The following is a 16,915-nucleotide window of genomic DNA, read 5'->3' as shown; positions in this document are numbered from 1 at the left end:
TTTTCTCTTTTGACTGGCAGGAGGAGGGCATAAAATACTTGGGCACCACATTGGCAGGCACTCACACATCTTTATATAAGTTAAACTATGAAACACTACTCATGACCATCCAGGAGGACTGTCAGCGACTGTCAAAACATGAAATCTCATGGACTGGCAGAGTAGCGACATTTAAAATGTTTGTTCTGTCTATAATCTTATATTTTTTACACGAGCACATTCACTCCTTTCCAGCTTTGTTTGGGGGGGCAGAAACCCAAGGATTGCTCGCCATATTCTAGTCAGAGATAGGGGCACAGGAGGTCTGGCACTGCCGGATCTTAAACTATACTATATAGCCACCCTGGTATCCATGTTAAGATACTGGCAACAGACTGATCTTACACTGCCATGGGTCCATTTGGAACAAACATTAGCATGCCCATTTACGCTCAGGAACTTGCTATATCTACCCTTTTTGAACACTCCACCTAGCAGTGGCATGGGCCCTACGATTACGGCAGCCCTTAAGGCTTGGCAGTGCTTCCACACTATATCTGACTCAGATTCCCTATTCGACGTTCTAGACTTGCCCTTCACAGTAGTGCAAGCATTACTACCTCACACTGATCTAGCTGGATGGTTGAGCAATGGCATCACTACAGTAGGAGATATTTTTACCTCTGGCACCCTATCAACATACCATGACATAAGCAAGACTTACGCCCTGCCAGCCAGGGAATTTTACAAATACTTGCAAATTCGCCACTTATTGCAAACTCTCATGCCCTCGGGAATTAAAAGGAATAAATTGGCTATGGTGTACTTATCCGGCAAACAGAAGGGATTGAAAATCTTGTATAATTTGTTAAACCATGCTGCCCGATTTACTAAATCACACCCGCTTAGAAGCTGGGAAAAAGAACTCAAATTGACATTTACGCAGGAGGAGTGGCAGGGTTCTTTTAAGATGATCAGATTACACCTACACTGTTCACAACACTTAGAATCTGCAACCAAATCGATACTTAGGTGGTATTACACCCCTGACAGTCTGGCTAACATATATCCTTCGGCATCTCCGGAATGTTGGAGGAAATGCAGATGCAAGGGTACGTTACTACATGTTTTATGGACCTGCCCTAAAATACAGACTTATTGGCACACTTGCAAACAAATATGGACCAGGATCTTACCCTGGTCTATTGACTGGACGCCGCAGTTAGTATTGTTGCTGATTGGAATAGCTGACTGGCCGATGAAGGGTAGGGCACGGACATGCAAGATATGTGTGATAGCAAAGACAATTTTGCTTCGCAGATGGAAGTTAGAGGAAATACCTAACTCAGAAGAACTACCTACAGCTATTAATCTCACATGTGAGTTAGAAAAAATTATTTCCCTAGGTAACGGCACATACCAAGAGTTTAGATCTAAATGGTACTACTTGATGAACTCCGCCTATACGATAGGCCTTGACACCTTTAACCCCTTAAGGACGCAGGACGTAAATGTACGTCCTGGTGAGGTGGTACTTAACGCACCAGGACGTACATTTACGTCCTATGCATAACCGCGGGCATCGGAGCGATGCCCGTGTCATGCGCGGCTGATCCCGGCTGCTGATCGCAGCCAGGGACCCGCCGGCAATGGCCGACGCCCGCGATCTCGCGGGCGTCCGCCATTAACCCCTCAGGTGCCGGGATCAATACAGATCCCGGCATCTGCGGCAGTTCGCGATTTGAATGAATGATCGGATCGCCCGCAGCGCTGCTGCGGGGATCCGATCATTCATAGCGCCGCACGGAGGTCCCCTCACCTTCCTCCGTGCAGCTCCTGGCGTCTCCTGCTCTGGTCTGAGATCGAGCAGACCAGAGCAGGAGATGACCGATAATACTGATCTGTTCTATGTCCTATACATAGAACAGATCAGTATTAGCAATCATGGTATTGCTATGAATAGTCCCCTATGGGGACTATTCAAGTGTAAAAAAAAAATGTAAAAAAATGTAAAAGTAAAAAAAAAGTGAAAAATCCCCTCCCCCAATAAAAAAGTAAAACGTCCGTTTTTTCCTATTTTACCCCCAAAAAGCGTAAATTTTTTTTTTATAGACATATTTGGTATCGCCTCGTGCGTAAATGTCCGAACTATTAAAATAAAATGTTAATGATCCCGTACGGTGAACGGCGTGAACGAAAAAAAAAAAAAAGTCCAAAATTCCTACTTTTGTAATGCATTTTATTTAAAAAAAATTATAAAAAATTAATTAAAAGTTTTTCATATGCAAATGTCGTATCAAAAAAAAGTACAGATCATGGCGCAAAAAATGAGCCCCCATACCGCCGCTTTTACGGAAAAATAAAAAAGTTAGAGGTCATCAAAATAAAGGGATTATAAACGTACTAATTTGGTTAAAAAGTTTGTGATTTTTTTTTAAGCGCAACAATAATAGAAAAGTATGTAATAATGGGTATCATTTTAATCGTATTGACCCTCAGAATAAAGAACACATGTCATTTTTACCATAAATTGTACGGCGTGAAAACGAAACCTTCCAAAATTAGCAAAATTGCGTTTTTCTTTTTAATTTCCTCACAAAAATAGTGTTTTTTGGTTGCGCCATACATTTTATGATATAATGAGTGATGTCATTACAAAGGACAACTGGTCGCACAAAAAACAAGCCCTCATACTAGTCTGTGGATGAAAATATAAAAGAGTTATGATTTTTAGAAGGAGAGGAGGAAAAATCAACTGGTGGCAGAAAGTTAAACATATTTGTAAATTACTTCTATTAAACAATCTTAATCCTTCCAGTACTTTTTAGCTGCTGAATGCTACAGAGGAAATTCCTTTCTTTTTGGAACACTGATTACATCACGAGCACAGTGCTCTCTGCTGACATCTCTGTCCATTTTAGCAACCATGCATAGCAGATGTATGCTAAGGGCAGTATGGTGGCTCAGTGGTTAGCACTGCTGCCTTGCAGCGCTGGGGACTTTTAAAAGAAAAAAGGTTTTCACCGGAGTACCCCTTTAAACAGCTTTACACATGTATGTTACAGCAATGTACTGAAACATGATTTTGTGTTCACTACTATAGTCAGTTGAGATGTTAATCCACAGACCGACTTCTGTTTTTGTTTTTTTTATGTTATTGTTATTTCCTATGCTCTAACTCTACATGCCGGGTATGCCTGGCTTACTTGTAAACTGAAAACCTTTAATAAAAACGATTTGTTAAAAAAAAAAAAAAAAAAAAGTGACAAAGGTCAGAATTGCAAAAAATGCTGCCGTCCTTAGGGTTATAATGGGCTCCGTCCCCAAGGGGTTAAAATATAATTTTTAATAAACCATACTAAAATCCACAAAAACAGTTGTGAATGTAGTATATCACAGCAGGGCCCATGTTGGGACTACCTGCCTCAGGGATCAAACCAGAAATATTGCAACACATGGGGAAGATTTATCAAAACCTGTGCAGAGGAAAAGTTGCCCAGTTGCCCATAGCAACCAATCAGATAGCTTTTTTTCATTTTTAACAAGGCCTCTGCAAAAAGAAAGAAGGGATCTGATTGGTTGCAATGGGCAACTCAGCAACTTTTCGTCTGGACAGGTTTTGATAAATCTCCCCCCATACTGTTAAAGGGGTACTCCGCCCCATGACATCTTATCCTTTGGATAGGGGATAAGATGTCAGATCGCCGGGGTCCTGCTGCTGGGGACCCCCGGGATTTCCGCTGTGGCACCCCGCTATCATTACTGCACAGAGCACGCTCGCTCTGGGCGTAATGACCAGCGATACAGGGGCCGGAGCATCGCAACGTCACGGCCCCGCGATATCACGGTCCGCCCCCTTAATGCAAGTCTATGGGAGGGGGCTTGATGGCCGCCACGCCCCCTCCCATAGACTTGTATTGAGGGGGCGGCCGTGACGTCACAAGGGAGCGGAGCGGTGACGTCACGATGCTCCGGCCCCTGTATTGCCCGTAATTACGCACGGAGCGAGTTAGCTCTGTGCAGTAATGATAGCGGGGTGCTACAGCGGAGCTCCCGGGGGTCGACAGCAGCGGGACCCCGGCGATCTGACATTTGGATAGGGGATAATATGCTAGGGGCGAAGTACCCCTTTAAGTTGATACAGTATCAACTTGCAACTGATCTCTACACTTATTCCAGTAATGATAGCCTCCTCAGGGGAAACAAAGGAATATGCGGCGATAATAATAATAATTTCAAATGTAGGCCAGAGCAGTATAAGTTATTGTACACCTCCCATACATTTAGTTCATAGGATTACCAGGCAGGTACATATTACCCGATCCTAATCAACCAGGACCCATTGTTAATGCCGGGCACCGCCGATCGGACCCTTTAGACGCTGTGATCGGTAACATTGCAGATCAGCTGAGTGGATGACCGTGTAATAAAAAGTTGATAACAGTGAATTAACCCCTTCCCCAAAAAAAGTTTAAATCACTCCCCTTTTCCCATTTTTTAACAAAAAAAAGTAATAAAAAAAAAAATCATATGTGGTACCGCCGCATGTGTAAATGTCCGCACTATTAAAATATAAGGTTAGTTAAACCACGCGGTCGATGTCGTTAACATAAAAAAATACCAATGCCCAAAATTGTGCATTTTTGATCACTTATATATTAAAAAATAAATAATGGATCAAAAAGTCCCATCAAAACAAAAATTTTCCGATAAAAACTACAGACTACGGGGGAAAAATAATTTGCCCTCCTAGCATTGATCAGTGTCTGCAATCAGAAGATTGCATCTTATAGTCCCCTATGGGGGCTATAAATGTGTGTGTGTGTTAAAAAACAAACAAACAAAAAAAAAAAGTTAATAAATGTGATTTAACCCTTTCCCTAATAAGTTTGAATCACCCCACTTTTCCCATAAAAAATATGTAAACAAAAATATAAACATGTGGTATCGCCACGTACATAAATGTCTGAACTATTAAAATAGAATGCTAATTAAACCACACGGTCAATGGCGTATTCGTAAAAAAATTCCAAAGTACAAAATTGCTTATTTTTGGTCACTTTGTATACCCTAAAGAATGAATAAAAAAAAAGAGATCAAAAAGTCCCATCAAAAATGGTACCGATAAAAACTTCAGATCACGGCGCAAAAATGAGATCTCATACCGCCCCGTATATGGAAAAATAATAAAGTTATAGGGGTCAGAAGATGACAATTTTGGTGCATGTAGTTATAATTTTAAGATAAAAACTATATAAATTAGGTATCCTTGTAACTGTATGGACCTACAGAAAAAATATATGGTGTCAGTTTTACCGAAAAGTGCACTGCGTGGAAATGGAAGACCCCAAGTTACAAAATGGTGTTTGTTTTTTTCAATTTTGTCCCACATATAATTTTTTTTTTCTTGCTTTTGCTGTAGATTTTTTGGTAAAATGACTGATGTCATTACAAAGTAAAATTGGTAGCGCATAAAACAAGCCCTCATATGGGTCTGTAGGTAAAAAACTGAAAGCATTAGGATTTTTAAAATGTGGAGGAAGAAGAAAAAAAAAAAAAAAAAAAAAAACCTGACCCCTCGTTGGACTCCTGTTCACCCACACTATAACCAGTCTACAGTGATCCCTCAACTTACAATGGCCTCAACATAAAATAGTTTCAACATACATTGTTTTTTTCTGGACCATTGTACCTTGAAACCAGACTCAACATACAACGATGGGGACAGTCCAGATCTGTGAGACATGTCACAACTGGAGGAACTGACCAATCAGAATGGGCATTTTACTGGTAAATCACCTGTATTACTGAAGTGTATGCAGTGACTGGTGTCTGGTAGCGCCCCCTACAGTACAGGGAGGAACTACAAGTTCTGTACTACTCCTTACCTGTGCCAGGGTTAGCTGCTCCTTTGGACACCAAGTAAGGGTGGTCCGGGCATGCTGGGAGTTGTAGTTTTGCAACAGCTGGAGGCACCCTGGTTGGGAAACACTGCCCAGCAGATCTTTCTTACTTTTTTTATGTAAGGATTTTGTTTATCTGTATTAGTTATCTCTTATTTTTCTTTAATCTTCACCTTTTTCTATTTTTGGATGACATTTTGGGGCTTCAGAACCAATTACCAGGTTTCCATAGAGTTATGGTCTCAACATACAATGGTCTCAACATACAATGGTCATCCTGGAACCAATTAATAATTTGTAGCAAGAAAAAAAACTTTAGTATATACACATGTCGCTAGGCTACAGTTTGGTCAGAGCACATGACAGAAAGCAGCGCCTTGACATGTAAACATCAGTCCAGGCAGAGAACAGGGAGGGACCTAGGACCCAGTGGAGGGGGAGACACACCTGCTGCTACAGATCAGGCTAAACAAGGAAAGTAGACAACTGGTAACCGAAAGCGAGCCGAGTCCGTGTCGTACCGCAGGCGGCTTCAGGAGAGACCGATCACCGGGGAAACAGCGCGGCAGGTACGTGCAGGAACCGGGGAGGTCGGGCGGCGCGGGCTCATGTCTCACAGCATTCCATTGTCTTCTCCAGGCTCGGGTGTGGAGCGTTCTGTGCCCCGTGGGTGTCATGTGCCCGGCGGAGTCGCGGAGGTTGCTTAAGATTTTCTCGTTGAGGCACCGGGGACTCCCTGTGTTCACCGACTGAATTAGTGAAGAGTGCGGCTGGGGAGGAGGGGGCGAGGAGGTCCGGCCAGCATGGAGACTCTCGCCGAGGCTCCGCACTCTCCCAAACCTGCACAAGAAAATGGAGGCTACGTGTCGGTGCGGTCCCGCACTCACCCGCCATTCAGCATCCTGACATCCACCTTTCTTTTCTGTGCCGAGACGGTGGCCGCCTGTGTGATGATCGCGGAGTATAAACGCACAGAAGACGCGGTGTGGATGTCGCTGACCATCGTCTTCATGCTGATCCCGTCCATCATGGTCCAGCTCACCCTGACCTTCGTCCACAGGGACCTGGGCAGAGACCGACCTCTGGTACTTCTCATGCACCTGCTGCAACTGGGGCCCATTATAAGGTACGTGTCTCCCTGGTGCTGTACACGGTGGGCACTGTGGGAGGAGTGGCTGGGGGCACGAGCTGAGCTGCCAGGACCTGCCCTGCCCTGCCCAGCGCACACTGCCAACTCACCGCAACTAGCTGAGCTGTACTTCAGTAATGAGGCACAAACCACACGTGCACGTCAATTGATACAAACGCAGACTTGGGCTCATTCTACCTCCACTTTCTGGAACCACTCTTGTCTTCAGCTTACTGCATGTGTGTATCTGGCCTGATAGAAGTCCAGTGCTCACAGAATGTATATGGTCACTAGAGATGAGCAAACTTACAGTAAATTCGATTCGTCATAAACTTCTCTGCTCGGCAGTTGATGATTTTTCCTGCATAAATTAGTTCAGCTTTCAGGTGCTCCCGTGGGCTGGAAAAGGTGGATACAGTCCTAGGAGACTCTTTCCCATCTCTTCCAGCCCACCGGAACTCCTGAAAGCTGAACTAATTCATGCAGGATAAGTCATCAACAGCCGAGAAGTTTGTGACGAATCGAATTTACTGTAAGTTCGCTCATCTCTAATGGTTACACTGGGCTTGTAATACACTCCCATGATCTTTAGTTGCTGTATGTGCCATTCTTCACACTGGGAACTGCAGGGTAGGTGGTTTCAGGATGGACTTCAGATGCTTGTTCTGTTTAGGATAAATAACACTACTATTAAAACTAAACATCTTGTCCCCTATCCAAATGAGAGAGGATAAGGGTGCATGCACACCACATTTTCACTGTACGGGTTCCGGTTCCGGCTGGGGGAGGGGAAAACGGTGCACTCCCGTACCCCAGCCGGATCGGCGCTGAAATCCATTGACTTTAATGAGCCAACCGGAGTCCCCATTTATAGTAGTATACTACGTTTTGAGGTCCGGTCAAAAATGGGCCGACCGGAGTAAAAAAGGGACTCCGGTCGGCTCATTAAAATCAATGAATTTCAGCACCGATTCTGGGGTACGGGAGCACACTGTTTTCCCCTCCCCCAGCCGGATCCGGCACCCGTACAGTGAAAACGTGGTGTGCATGCACCCTAAGATGACTGATTGCAGGGGGTCTGGCCACTGGGCCACTTGGCACCCCAGTCATCCAGTGCAAAGAGAGATCTCCTTTTTGGGTCAGTGAAAAAGTTGTTTGCATTTGTGAAAAAAATTTGTAGGACATACATTTGGTACATTGTTTATGAAAAAGAGGAAATGCGCCCCATATTTTACCTCTCTGTTTGTCCAGTGTTTGGCAGTACCCACACTTAGGCCATATTTGGATGCCAGGCCATCTGGTAGGACCTAGGAGAGAAGCGACCTTTTCCTTTGAGGACATCATTATATACATTTTAGACCCTCACTTTATGCTTGCAAAGGATTTTGAGCTGGTAGAACAATACTGCACCCCCACTCTGACCCCATTTTGGAATCTACACCCCCAAAAGTATTAACCTAGGGTGGTAGTAAGTACAATGGGGGAGATTTATCAATACCTGTCCAGAGGGAAAGTTGCTGAGTTCCCCATAGCAACCAATCCGATCGCTTCTTTCATTTTGTTGCTATGAGTAACTTTTCCTCTAGACAGGTTTTGATAAATCTCCCCCAATGAGTCTTTATTGTGCGGCTCATACAAAGTCAGTGTATAAAATTATTTCCCCCCCACAAATGCATCATTTGTTGCACATAATGTTTGTACATTGCTCTTGCTTCAAAGCCGCTTAACCTCTTAAGGACCAAGCCAATTTTGGCCTTAACCCCCTAAGGAAATGCACCGTGAATGTACGGTGCTGCTAAGAAGTACTTTTACGGCGCAGTTCTTTTACTTTTACGGCGCAGTTCTCCCGGTGATTGGAACGGGATGACTGCTATCATCTATCAGCAGCCATCCCGGCATATCGTCCAGGGGGTCCTGAGAATACCCCCCCCCCCCCCACCATGACGGCGATCACGGCAAATTGCCGGTCAATTCAGACCGACTATTTGTTGCTATTCTGGGTCAATCAGGTGACCCGTTGACCGGGGAAAAAAAAAGGGGGAAAAAAAGCCCCACTCACCCTTACACAGCAGAAGTGATGTGGCACGGGTGCCGCCTCACGATCACATGATTAATCGGTCGGAACAACCTACCAATCACGAACCTGCTGGGGACGGCTTTCAGAGCGGACATCGGCGCCGGCGGGGGTCTCCTACCTTGCCCTGGTCCGGCGGGAGTCCCCTCGAGTGCGGTGGCTGCGACAGGAGCGGCATGATACAGCCGCGACAGTGGTCCCCGCGGCAGGATACAGCAGGAGGTGAGGCCTGTTCACCTCCTACTGTTGCTTAGCAACAACTCGCAGCATGCAAAGCAAAAGGGCATGCTGTGAGCTGTAGTTTTGCAACAGCTGGAGTTCCAACTACAACTCCCAGCATGCCCTTTGGTAGTCTGTGTATGCTGGGGGTTGTAGTTATGCAACAGCTGGAGGCACATTTTGTCTAGGAAAAAGTGTGCATTCAGCTGTTGCATAACAACTCCCAGCATCCACAGACTGCCCAAGGGCATGCTGGGAGTTGTAGCAGTGTGCCTCCATCTGTTGCAAAACTACAACTCTCAGCATGCATTGACAGTCGAAGGGCATGCTGATTGTTGTAGTTTTGCAACAGAACAGCTGGAGACACATTGGTTGTGAAACACTGAGCGTTTTGTTACTTTGTGCTTCGCAACCAGTGTGCCTCCATCTGTTGCAAAACTACAACTCCCAGCATGTACAGTCTCTCAGTGCAAGCGGGGAGTTGTATTTTTGCAACAGCTGGAGACACACTGGTTGCGAAACACCGAGTTAAGTAAGAAACGCTCAGTGTTTTGCAACCAATGTGCCTCCAGCTGTGCATAACTAACTACAACTCCCAGCATGTATGGTCTGTCAGTGCATGCTGGGAGTTGTAGTTTTGCAACAGCTGGATGTTTGCCTCCCCAATGTACAGGGTACATTCACACGGGTGGGTTTACAGCAAGTTTTCTGCTGCAAGTTTGAGATGTGGCAAATTTTCAGCCGCAGCTCAAACTCGCTGTAAACCCAACCGTGTGAATGTACCCTAAAAAACACTACACTACACCTACACAAAATAAAATGTAAAACACTACATATACACATACTCCTACACAGTCCCCCCCCCCCCAAATAAAAAAAATAAATAATAAAAAGTATTGTACGGCAGTGTTTCCGAAACAGAGCCTCCAGCTGTTGAAAAACAACAACTCCCAGTATTGCCGGACAGCCACTGACCGTCCAGGCATGCTGGCAGTTTTGCAACAGCTGGAGACACCCTGTTTGGGAAACACTGCCGTGGGGTATTTTTATGGCGGATTCAAATCCCCAATTTAGGCCTCAAATGCGCATGGCGCTCTCTCGCTTTGGAGCCCTGTCGTATTTCAAGGAAACAGTTTAGGGCCACATATGGGGTATCTCCGTACACCGGAGAAATTGCGTTACACATTTTGGGGGGGGGGGGGGTGCTTTTTCTCCTGTTACCCCTTATGAAAAGGGAAAAGTTTTTTATTTTATTATTATTATTTTTTTTTTTACTAACCTGCTGGTAACATACATAGTTCATAAGGGTATGTTCACACTGAGGAATTGGAGAGGAATTTCCACGAGTAATTCTGCTCGCTTTTTCCTCTCCAATTAATTCAGCAGTGAAAATCCCCATAGAGCTGTGCAGAATTTCTGCCCCTCAGTTCACACTGAGGAATTTCCTCAAGCAGAATTCTGACGAGGAAGTTTGTTCCGCTTGAAGAAAGAACATTTTCTTTCAGGCGGAATCAGTCGTTCTCCCATAGAGATCAATGTTTAATTTTTTTTTTTTTTTCAGTCAGAATCATTTCTGCTTGGAATTGGCACGGAATTTCCGCATGAAAAAAAGAGGAGTGTGTGTGTGTGTGTGTATATATATATATATATATATAGATATATAGATATAGATATATATATATAGATATATATACATACACACACTCCTCCTCCGCATGAAATTTTCATTCCGCGCGAAATCTCTGAGTTCTTGTGGAAAAGTAACAATATTTTCTGCTTGATTTCCTCCCCAATTTCTCAGTGTGAACATACCCTAAGGTTGAAAAAAGACCAGAGTCTTTTTGTCCCATAATTTTACCTCTTGTGAAAATAAAAAGGGGGGAAAAAAGACCCCCCCCCCCCCTCCCAAAAAATTTGTAACCCAATTTCTCCTGAGTACGGAAATAACCCATATGTGGGCGTAAAATGCTCTGCGGGCGCACAACAAGGCTCAGGAGTGAGAGCGCACCATGTACATTTGAGGCCTAAATTGGTGATTTGCACAGGGGTGGCTGATTTTACAGCGGTTCTGACATAAATGCAAGAATATAAATACCCACATGTGACTCCATTTTGGAAACTACACCCCTCACAGAATGTAACAACCCCCACAGGTGTTAGACGAATTTTCGTTAAAGTTGGATGGGAAAATGAAGAATTTTTTTTTTTTTTTTTTTACTGAAATGCTGGTGTTACCCTAAATTTTTCATTTTCACAAGGGAAAATAGGAAAAAAAAGCCCCCCAAAATGTGTTACCCCATTTCTTCTTAGTAAAAACATACCCCATATGTGGATGTAAAGTGCTCTGCGGGCAAAATACAATGCTTAGAAGAGAAGGAGCGCCATTGGGCTTTTTGGAGACAGAATTTGTTTGGAATGGAAGTATGTTGGAAACTACACCCCTCATGTAATGTAATTAGGGGTGCAGTGAGCATTTACGCCCCACAGGTGTCTGACAGATTTTTGGAGCAGTGTCCATGAAAATGAAAAATGTACAGCCCACTCTTCCAAAGATCTGTCAAACGCCAGTGGGGTGTAAATGCTCACTGCACCCCTTATTAAATTCTGTGAGATGTGAAGTTTCCAAAATGGGGTCACATGTGGGGGGGGGGGGGTTAACTGTTCTGGCACCAGGGGGGGCTTTGTAAATGCACATGGCCCCCGACTTCCATTCCAAACAAATTCTTTCTCCAAAAGCCCAATGGTGCTCCTTCTCTTCTGAGCATTGTAGTGCACCAGCAGAGCACCTGACGTCCACACATGGGGTATTTCCATACTCAGGAGAAAATGTCCCCCAAAATTTGTAACCCCATTTCTTCTATTAACCCTTGTAAAAATGTAAAATTTGGGGGGAAAAAACTGCATTTTAGTGAATAAATGTATAAAAAAATTTTTTTTTTCATTTACACCCGAATTTAACAAAAAGGTGTCAAACACCTGTGGGGTGTTAAGGCTCACTGTACACCTTGTTATGTTCCTTGAGTGGTGTAGTTTCCAAAATAGTAGGCCAGGTTTTTTTTTTTTTTTAATATAGCTGTTCTGGCATCATAGAGGCTTCCTAAATGCGACATGCCCCCCAAAAACCATTTCAGCAAAATCTGCTTTCCAAAAGCCAAATGTGACTCTTTCTCTTCCAAAATTTGAAAACCCCATTACCCTTTTGTAAAAACGGTACACTTGGGGGGAAAAAAACTGCACTTTAGTGAAAACATTTTTCATTTACACATCTGACTTTAACAAAAAGTCATCAAACACCTGTGGGGTGTTAAGGCTCATGGACCCCTTCTTACGTGGCTTGAGGGGTGTAGTTTCCAAAATGTGACATGCCCCTCAAAAACCATTTCAGAAAAACTCACTCTCCAAAATCCCATTGTTGCTCCTTCCCTTCTGAGCCCTCTACTGCGCCCGCCGAGCACTTGACATCCACATATGAGGTATTTCCTATCTCAAGAGAAATTGGGTTACAAATTTTGGGGGGGCTTTTTCTCCTATTACCCCTTGCAAAAATTCTAAAACTGGGTCTACAAGAACATGCCAGTGTAAAAAAAAATGAAGATTTTGAATTTTCTCCTTCACTTTGCTGCTATTCCTGTGAAACACCTAAAGGGTTAACACACTTACTGAATGTAATTTTGAATACTTTGAGGGGTGCAGGTTTTATAATGGGGTCATTTATGGGGTATTTCTAATATGAAGGCTCTTCAAATCAACTTCAAACCTGAACTGGTCCCTGAAAGATTCCGATTTAGAAAAATTGTAAAATTGCTCTGATGTCTTCCAAAAGTAAAAACATGTCAACCTTATGATGCAAACATAAAGTAGACATATTGTATATGTGAATCAATAAATCATTTATTTGGAATGTCTGTTTTCCTTACCAGCAGAGAGCTTCAAAGTTAGAAAAATGCAAAACTTTAAAAAATTTTTCATCAAATTTTGAAAGTTTTCACCAAGAAATGGTGCAAGTATGGTCAAAATTTACCACTAACATAAAGTACAATATGTCACGAAATCAGAATGAAAATAAAACATCCCAGAGTTATTAAAGGACAACTGCAGCGGTATGACACTTATCCCCTATCCACAGGATAGGGGATAAATGTTTGATTGCGGGGGGTCCGACCGCTGGGACCCTCCGCGATCTCCCTGACGGGGCGCCGCCATTAGTGCTCAGGGGTGTGGAAATAAAAAAAAAAAACTACTTGTCCAAGGGATTAAAGCGGAACACAATCTACTTGTACCTCAAGAAAATCCACTTGTCCTGGTAGATAAAATAATTTCAACCAAAATAGTACGATTTCCCCCCCTCCCCCCCCCCCCACTAGACCACCAGGGATGGTTATAAGATTCCTTTAGACACTACTGTCAACTTTGACAGGGGTGATCTAAGGCTAGGTTCAGACTACGGAACTTCCGCCTGCAATTTTGCTTTGAAATTGCAGGCGGAAATTCTGCTTTCTAAAATGTATAGTGTAGTGAATGATTTTCCTTTCACAAATTCACACTTCGGAATTTGTGAACGGACAATCTGCTTGGAAATTTCCGCCTGAAGAAAGGCGGTGCTCTTTCTTCAGGCGGAAATCCGCGCGGAACACATTGCAGTCTATTAGAGACTGCAGTGTCCGCGCGGTCCTAGTGCCGACTGATTCAGCCGGCGCTGGCCACACTCGGAATCTCGGGGCGGAAACTTTCTGCCTGGAGATTCCGTAGTCTGAACCTAGCCTAAGGGTTTAATAGCCGGCCATGGTGATCGCAGCATGCCAGGCTATTAGCAACGGGAGAGCGGTAGCTCCTTTTACGCCCGAGGCAAGCCCAGAAAAGTCTAGATGTAACTTTTTGAGCACCTTATAAAAAAATTCTCATATGAAGTGACCAAAAATGAGCAATTCTGGACTATTTTTTACATTTACACCGTTCACCGTACGGTTTAATTAACATTATATTTTAATAGCCTGGACATTTCCACATGCAGCAATACCACATGTTTATTTTTGTACATTTTGTGTCAGAAAATGCTGGAAGTTGCATTTAATTACTAGATTAACTACAACTCCCAGCATTCCCTGATACAGTCTATGGTTCTGTGGGTGTTGCACTGTATAGTAGTACAGTTAAGGTTATTGTGTAACATGCTGGGAGTTGTAGTTTTGGTTTGTGTCAGCTGCAGAGCCATAGGCTGTGTCAGGGTATACTGGGAATTGCAGTTAGTAACTACAACTCCCAGCATGCCCTGATGCAGCCTATGGCTCTGCAGCTGACCCGAACCAAAACTACAACTCCCAGCATGTTTCACTTTATAGTTCTACAGTTCAGGTTATGGTGCAGCAAGCTGGAAGTTGTAGTTTTGGTTCGGGCGTGTTTGTGTGCAACCGTGGGGCTCTTAGTCAGCGGGCGAGTATGAAGGGGGCGGGATTCTGGTGGTGCAATTTAGTGTGGGTGGCCAGAAGCCACTAAAAATGTAATTAGATGGCACAACTGGTGGTGACCCCCCCCTTGGGCACTGCCCTAATGCCGCCCCTATACACAACATACATACACATGTCATATATATACACCAGCCACTGTCCCCATATCACACATACACACACACACCCCCACCACTCCCCCCCCCCCCCCCCCCACATCATACATTACATACACACATCACAGATACATCATACACACATACTCGCACCATACATATAGACACATCATACATACACCCGCCGCTGCCCCCCAATCATACATTACATACACATCACACATAGACATCATACACACATCATATATTGCATTCACATCACACATACACTCACACCATACATATACAACCACCCTTCCTGCCGCCGCCGCCCGTATTCTCGGTCTCCACACCTGAGCTTGCCATGAGTGGAAATCAGAGCTGTAGTCACATTGGCTGGTGTGAGGTGAGATTTCTGTCCTCCCCCTCTCTCCCCCCCCCCCCCCCCCCTGCTCTGTGTTTTCCCCGTGCAAACTAGCAACCTCCCTGTGGTGGATTAGGTCCTGTGGAGACAGAACAGGGGGAGGGATAGAGCTGTGTGCGGGGGGGATGGAGCTGTGTATAGAGCCCCCCATACACTCTGAGCGCCGGTGTGAGGTGCAGACTTTCATCCGCTCCTGCGACTCACACCGGCATTAAAGAAAAATAAAGGGGAAGTCGGTCTGTCCCTGCTTGCCCGATACAGGGCTAAATCTATGACAAATTCATCTGCCCGGCGCCCAAAACTACTTGTCCCGGGCGTCGGGCGATAGGATTTCCACAACCCTGGCGCTCATGGTGAGCGCTAAGGCGCGTAGTGTCGACCTAGAGGTCGACGGTGATGCCCCGTCTCCTCCCCGTCCCCATACAGTTCTATAGGGGAGACAGGGAGGCACGAACGCTGCCTCCCCGCCTCTCCCATAGAGATGTATGGAGGAGGCGTGCCGGCTGCAATGTCATGCTGCAGCCGGCATGCCACCTGCACGGGACAGCCGCGGCCCCCTACAGGAGATCGCAGGGGGTCCCAGCGGTCGGACCCCCCACGATCAAACACTTATCCCCTATCCTGAGGATAGGGGATATGTGTTAATCACGCTGCAGATGTCCTTTTAATGCTTACAGTGACAGTGGTCTGAATTGCAAAAAATGATCCCGTCCTTAGGGTTATAATGGGCTCAGTCCCCAAGGGGTTAAGGACCAAGCCAATTTCATTTTTGCATTTTCGTTTTTTTTTTTTTTTTTCTCCTCAACTTCTAAGAGCTATACCTCTTTATTCTTTCATCCACATGCGTATATGAAGGCTTGTTTTCTGTGTGACCAATTGTACGGTACTTTGTAATGACTCCTTTTAAACTTTTCCCTAAAATGTATAAGGCAACCAAAAAAATATATATTTTGTGTAGAACTTGAAAAGAAAAACATAGGGGCAGATATATCAAAACCTGTACAGGGGGAAAGTTGCCCATAGCAACCAATCAAATCGCTTCTTTAATTTTGCACAGGCCCTTTTAGAAATGAAAGAAGTGATCTGATTGGTTGCTATGGGCAACTTGGCAAATTTACCTCTGCACAGGTTTTTATAAATCTCCCCCTCAATATTTTGCTAACTTTGGAGCGTTTTCTTTTCACGCCATGCACTTTATGGTAAAACTGACATGTTTCTTTAATCTGTGGGTTAATATGATTAAAATGATACCCATGTTTATACGCTCTTGTAGTATTTTACTATTTTGAAAAAAACTAAAACTTTATTTTAACAAAATTTGTATGTTTAAAATTGCCCTACGGAATCATTAAAGGGTACCTCTCATCAAAAAAACTTTTGATATATTATAGATTAATGTATGCAGAATAACTTTACATTTGCATGGTATTAAAAAATATGCTTCTTTCTATTTAATTTTCCACTTTGAAGAAATGACCACTAGGGGTCTCCCTACCAGTCCTGGCAGCAAGCATTTCAGACTCATGCTGGATTCCGAAACGCTATGAGCTGCCAGTCTGCTTTGTTCACAAAGGAGAACACTCAGAGCTGCCAGACTGCTTTGTTCACAGCCTGTTTGGCTGTGAACAAAGCAGGCTGGCAGCTCTGA

The 16,915-nt window shown here is 44.2% G+C and overlaps 1 protein-coding gene across 2 annotated transcripts in view; it reads left to right on the top strand.

Annotated features, from left to right (window-relative positions):
* Positions 1–6,066: 6,066 nt before the first annotated feature.
* Positions 6,067–16,915, top strand: part of XKRX (XK related X-linked) — a 173,074-nt gene continuing 162,225 nt past the window's right edge. The window contains exons 1-2 of one of the 2 annotated variants that reach the window (XM_056541287.1): positions 6,067–6,451; positions 6,522–7,008. In XM_056541287.1, coding sequence (XP_056397262.1) covers positions 6,686–7,008 — 323 coding nt within the window. In that variant the 5' untranslated portion in view covers positions 6,067–6,451; positions 6,522–6,685. The remainder of the gene's footprint in view (positions 6,452–6,521; positions 7,009–16,915) is intronic. The other variant, XM_056541288.1, reaches the window with a different exon arrangement.

The sequence above is a fragment of the Hyla sarda genome, chromosome 9 (assembly GCF_029499605.1).
Source record: "Hyla sarda isolate aHylSar1 chromosome 9, aHylSar1.hap1, whole genome shotgun sequence".
Taxonomy (NCBI): Eukaryota; Metazoa; Chordata; class Amphibia; order Anura; family Hylidae; genus Hyla; species Hyla sarda.
Note: the sequence above shows the minus strand (reverse complement) of the source record. Positions and strands in the feature narration are given on the sequence as shown.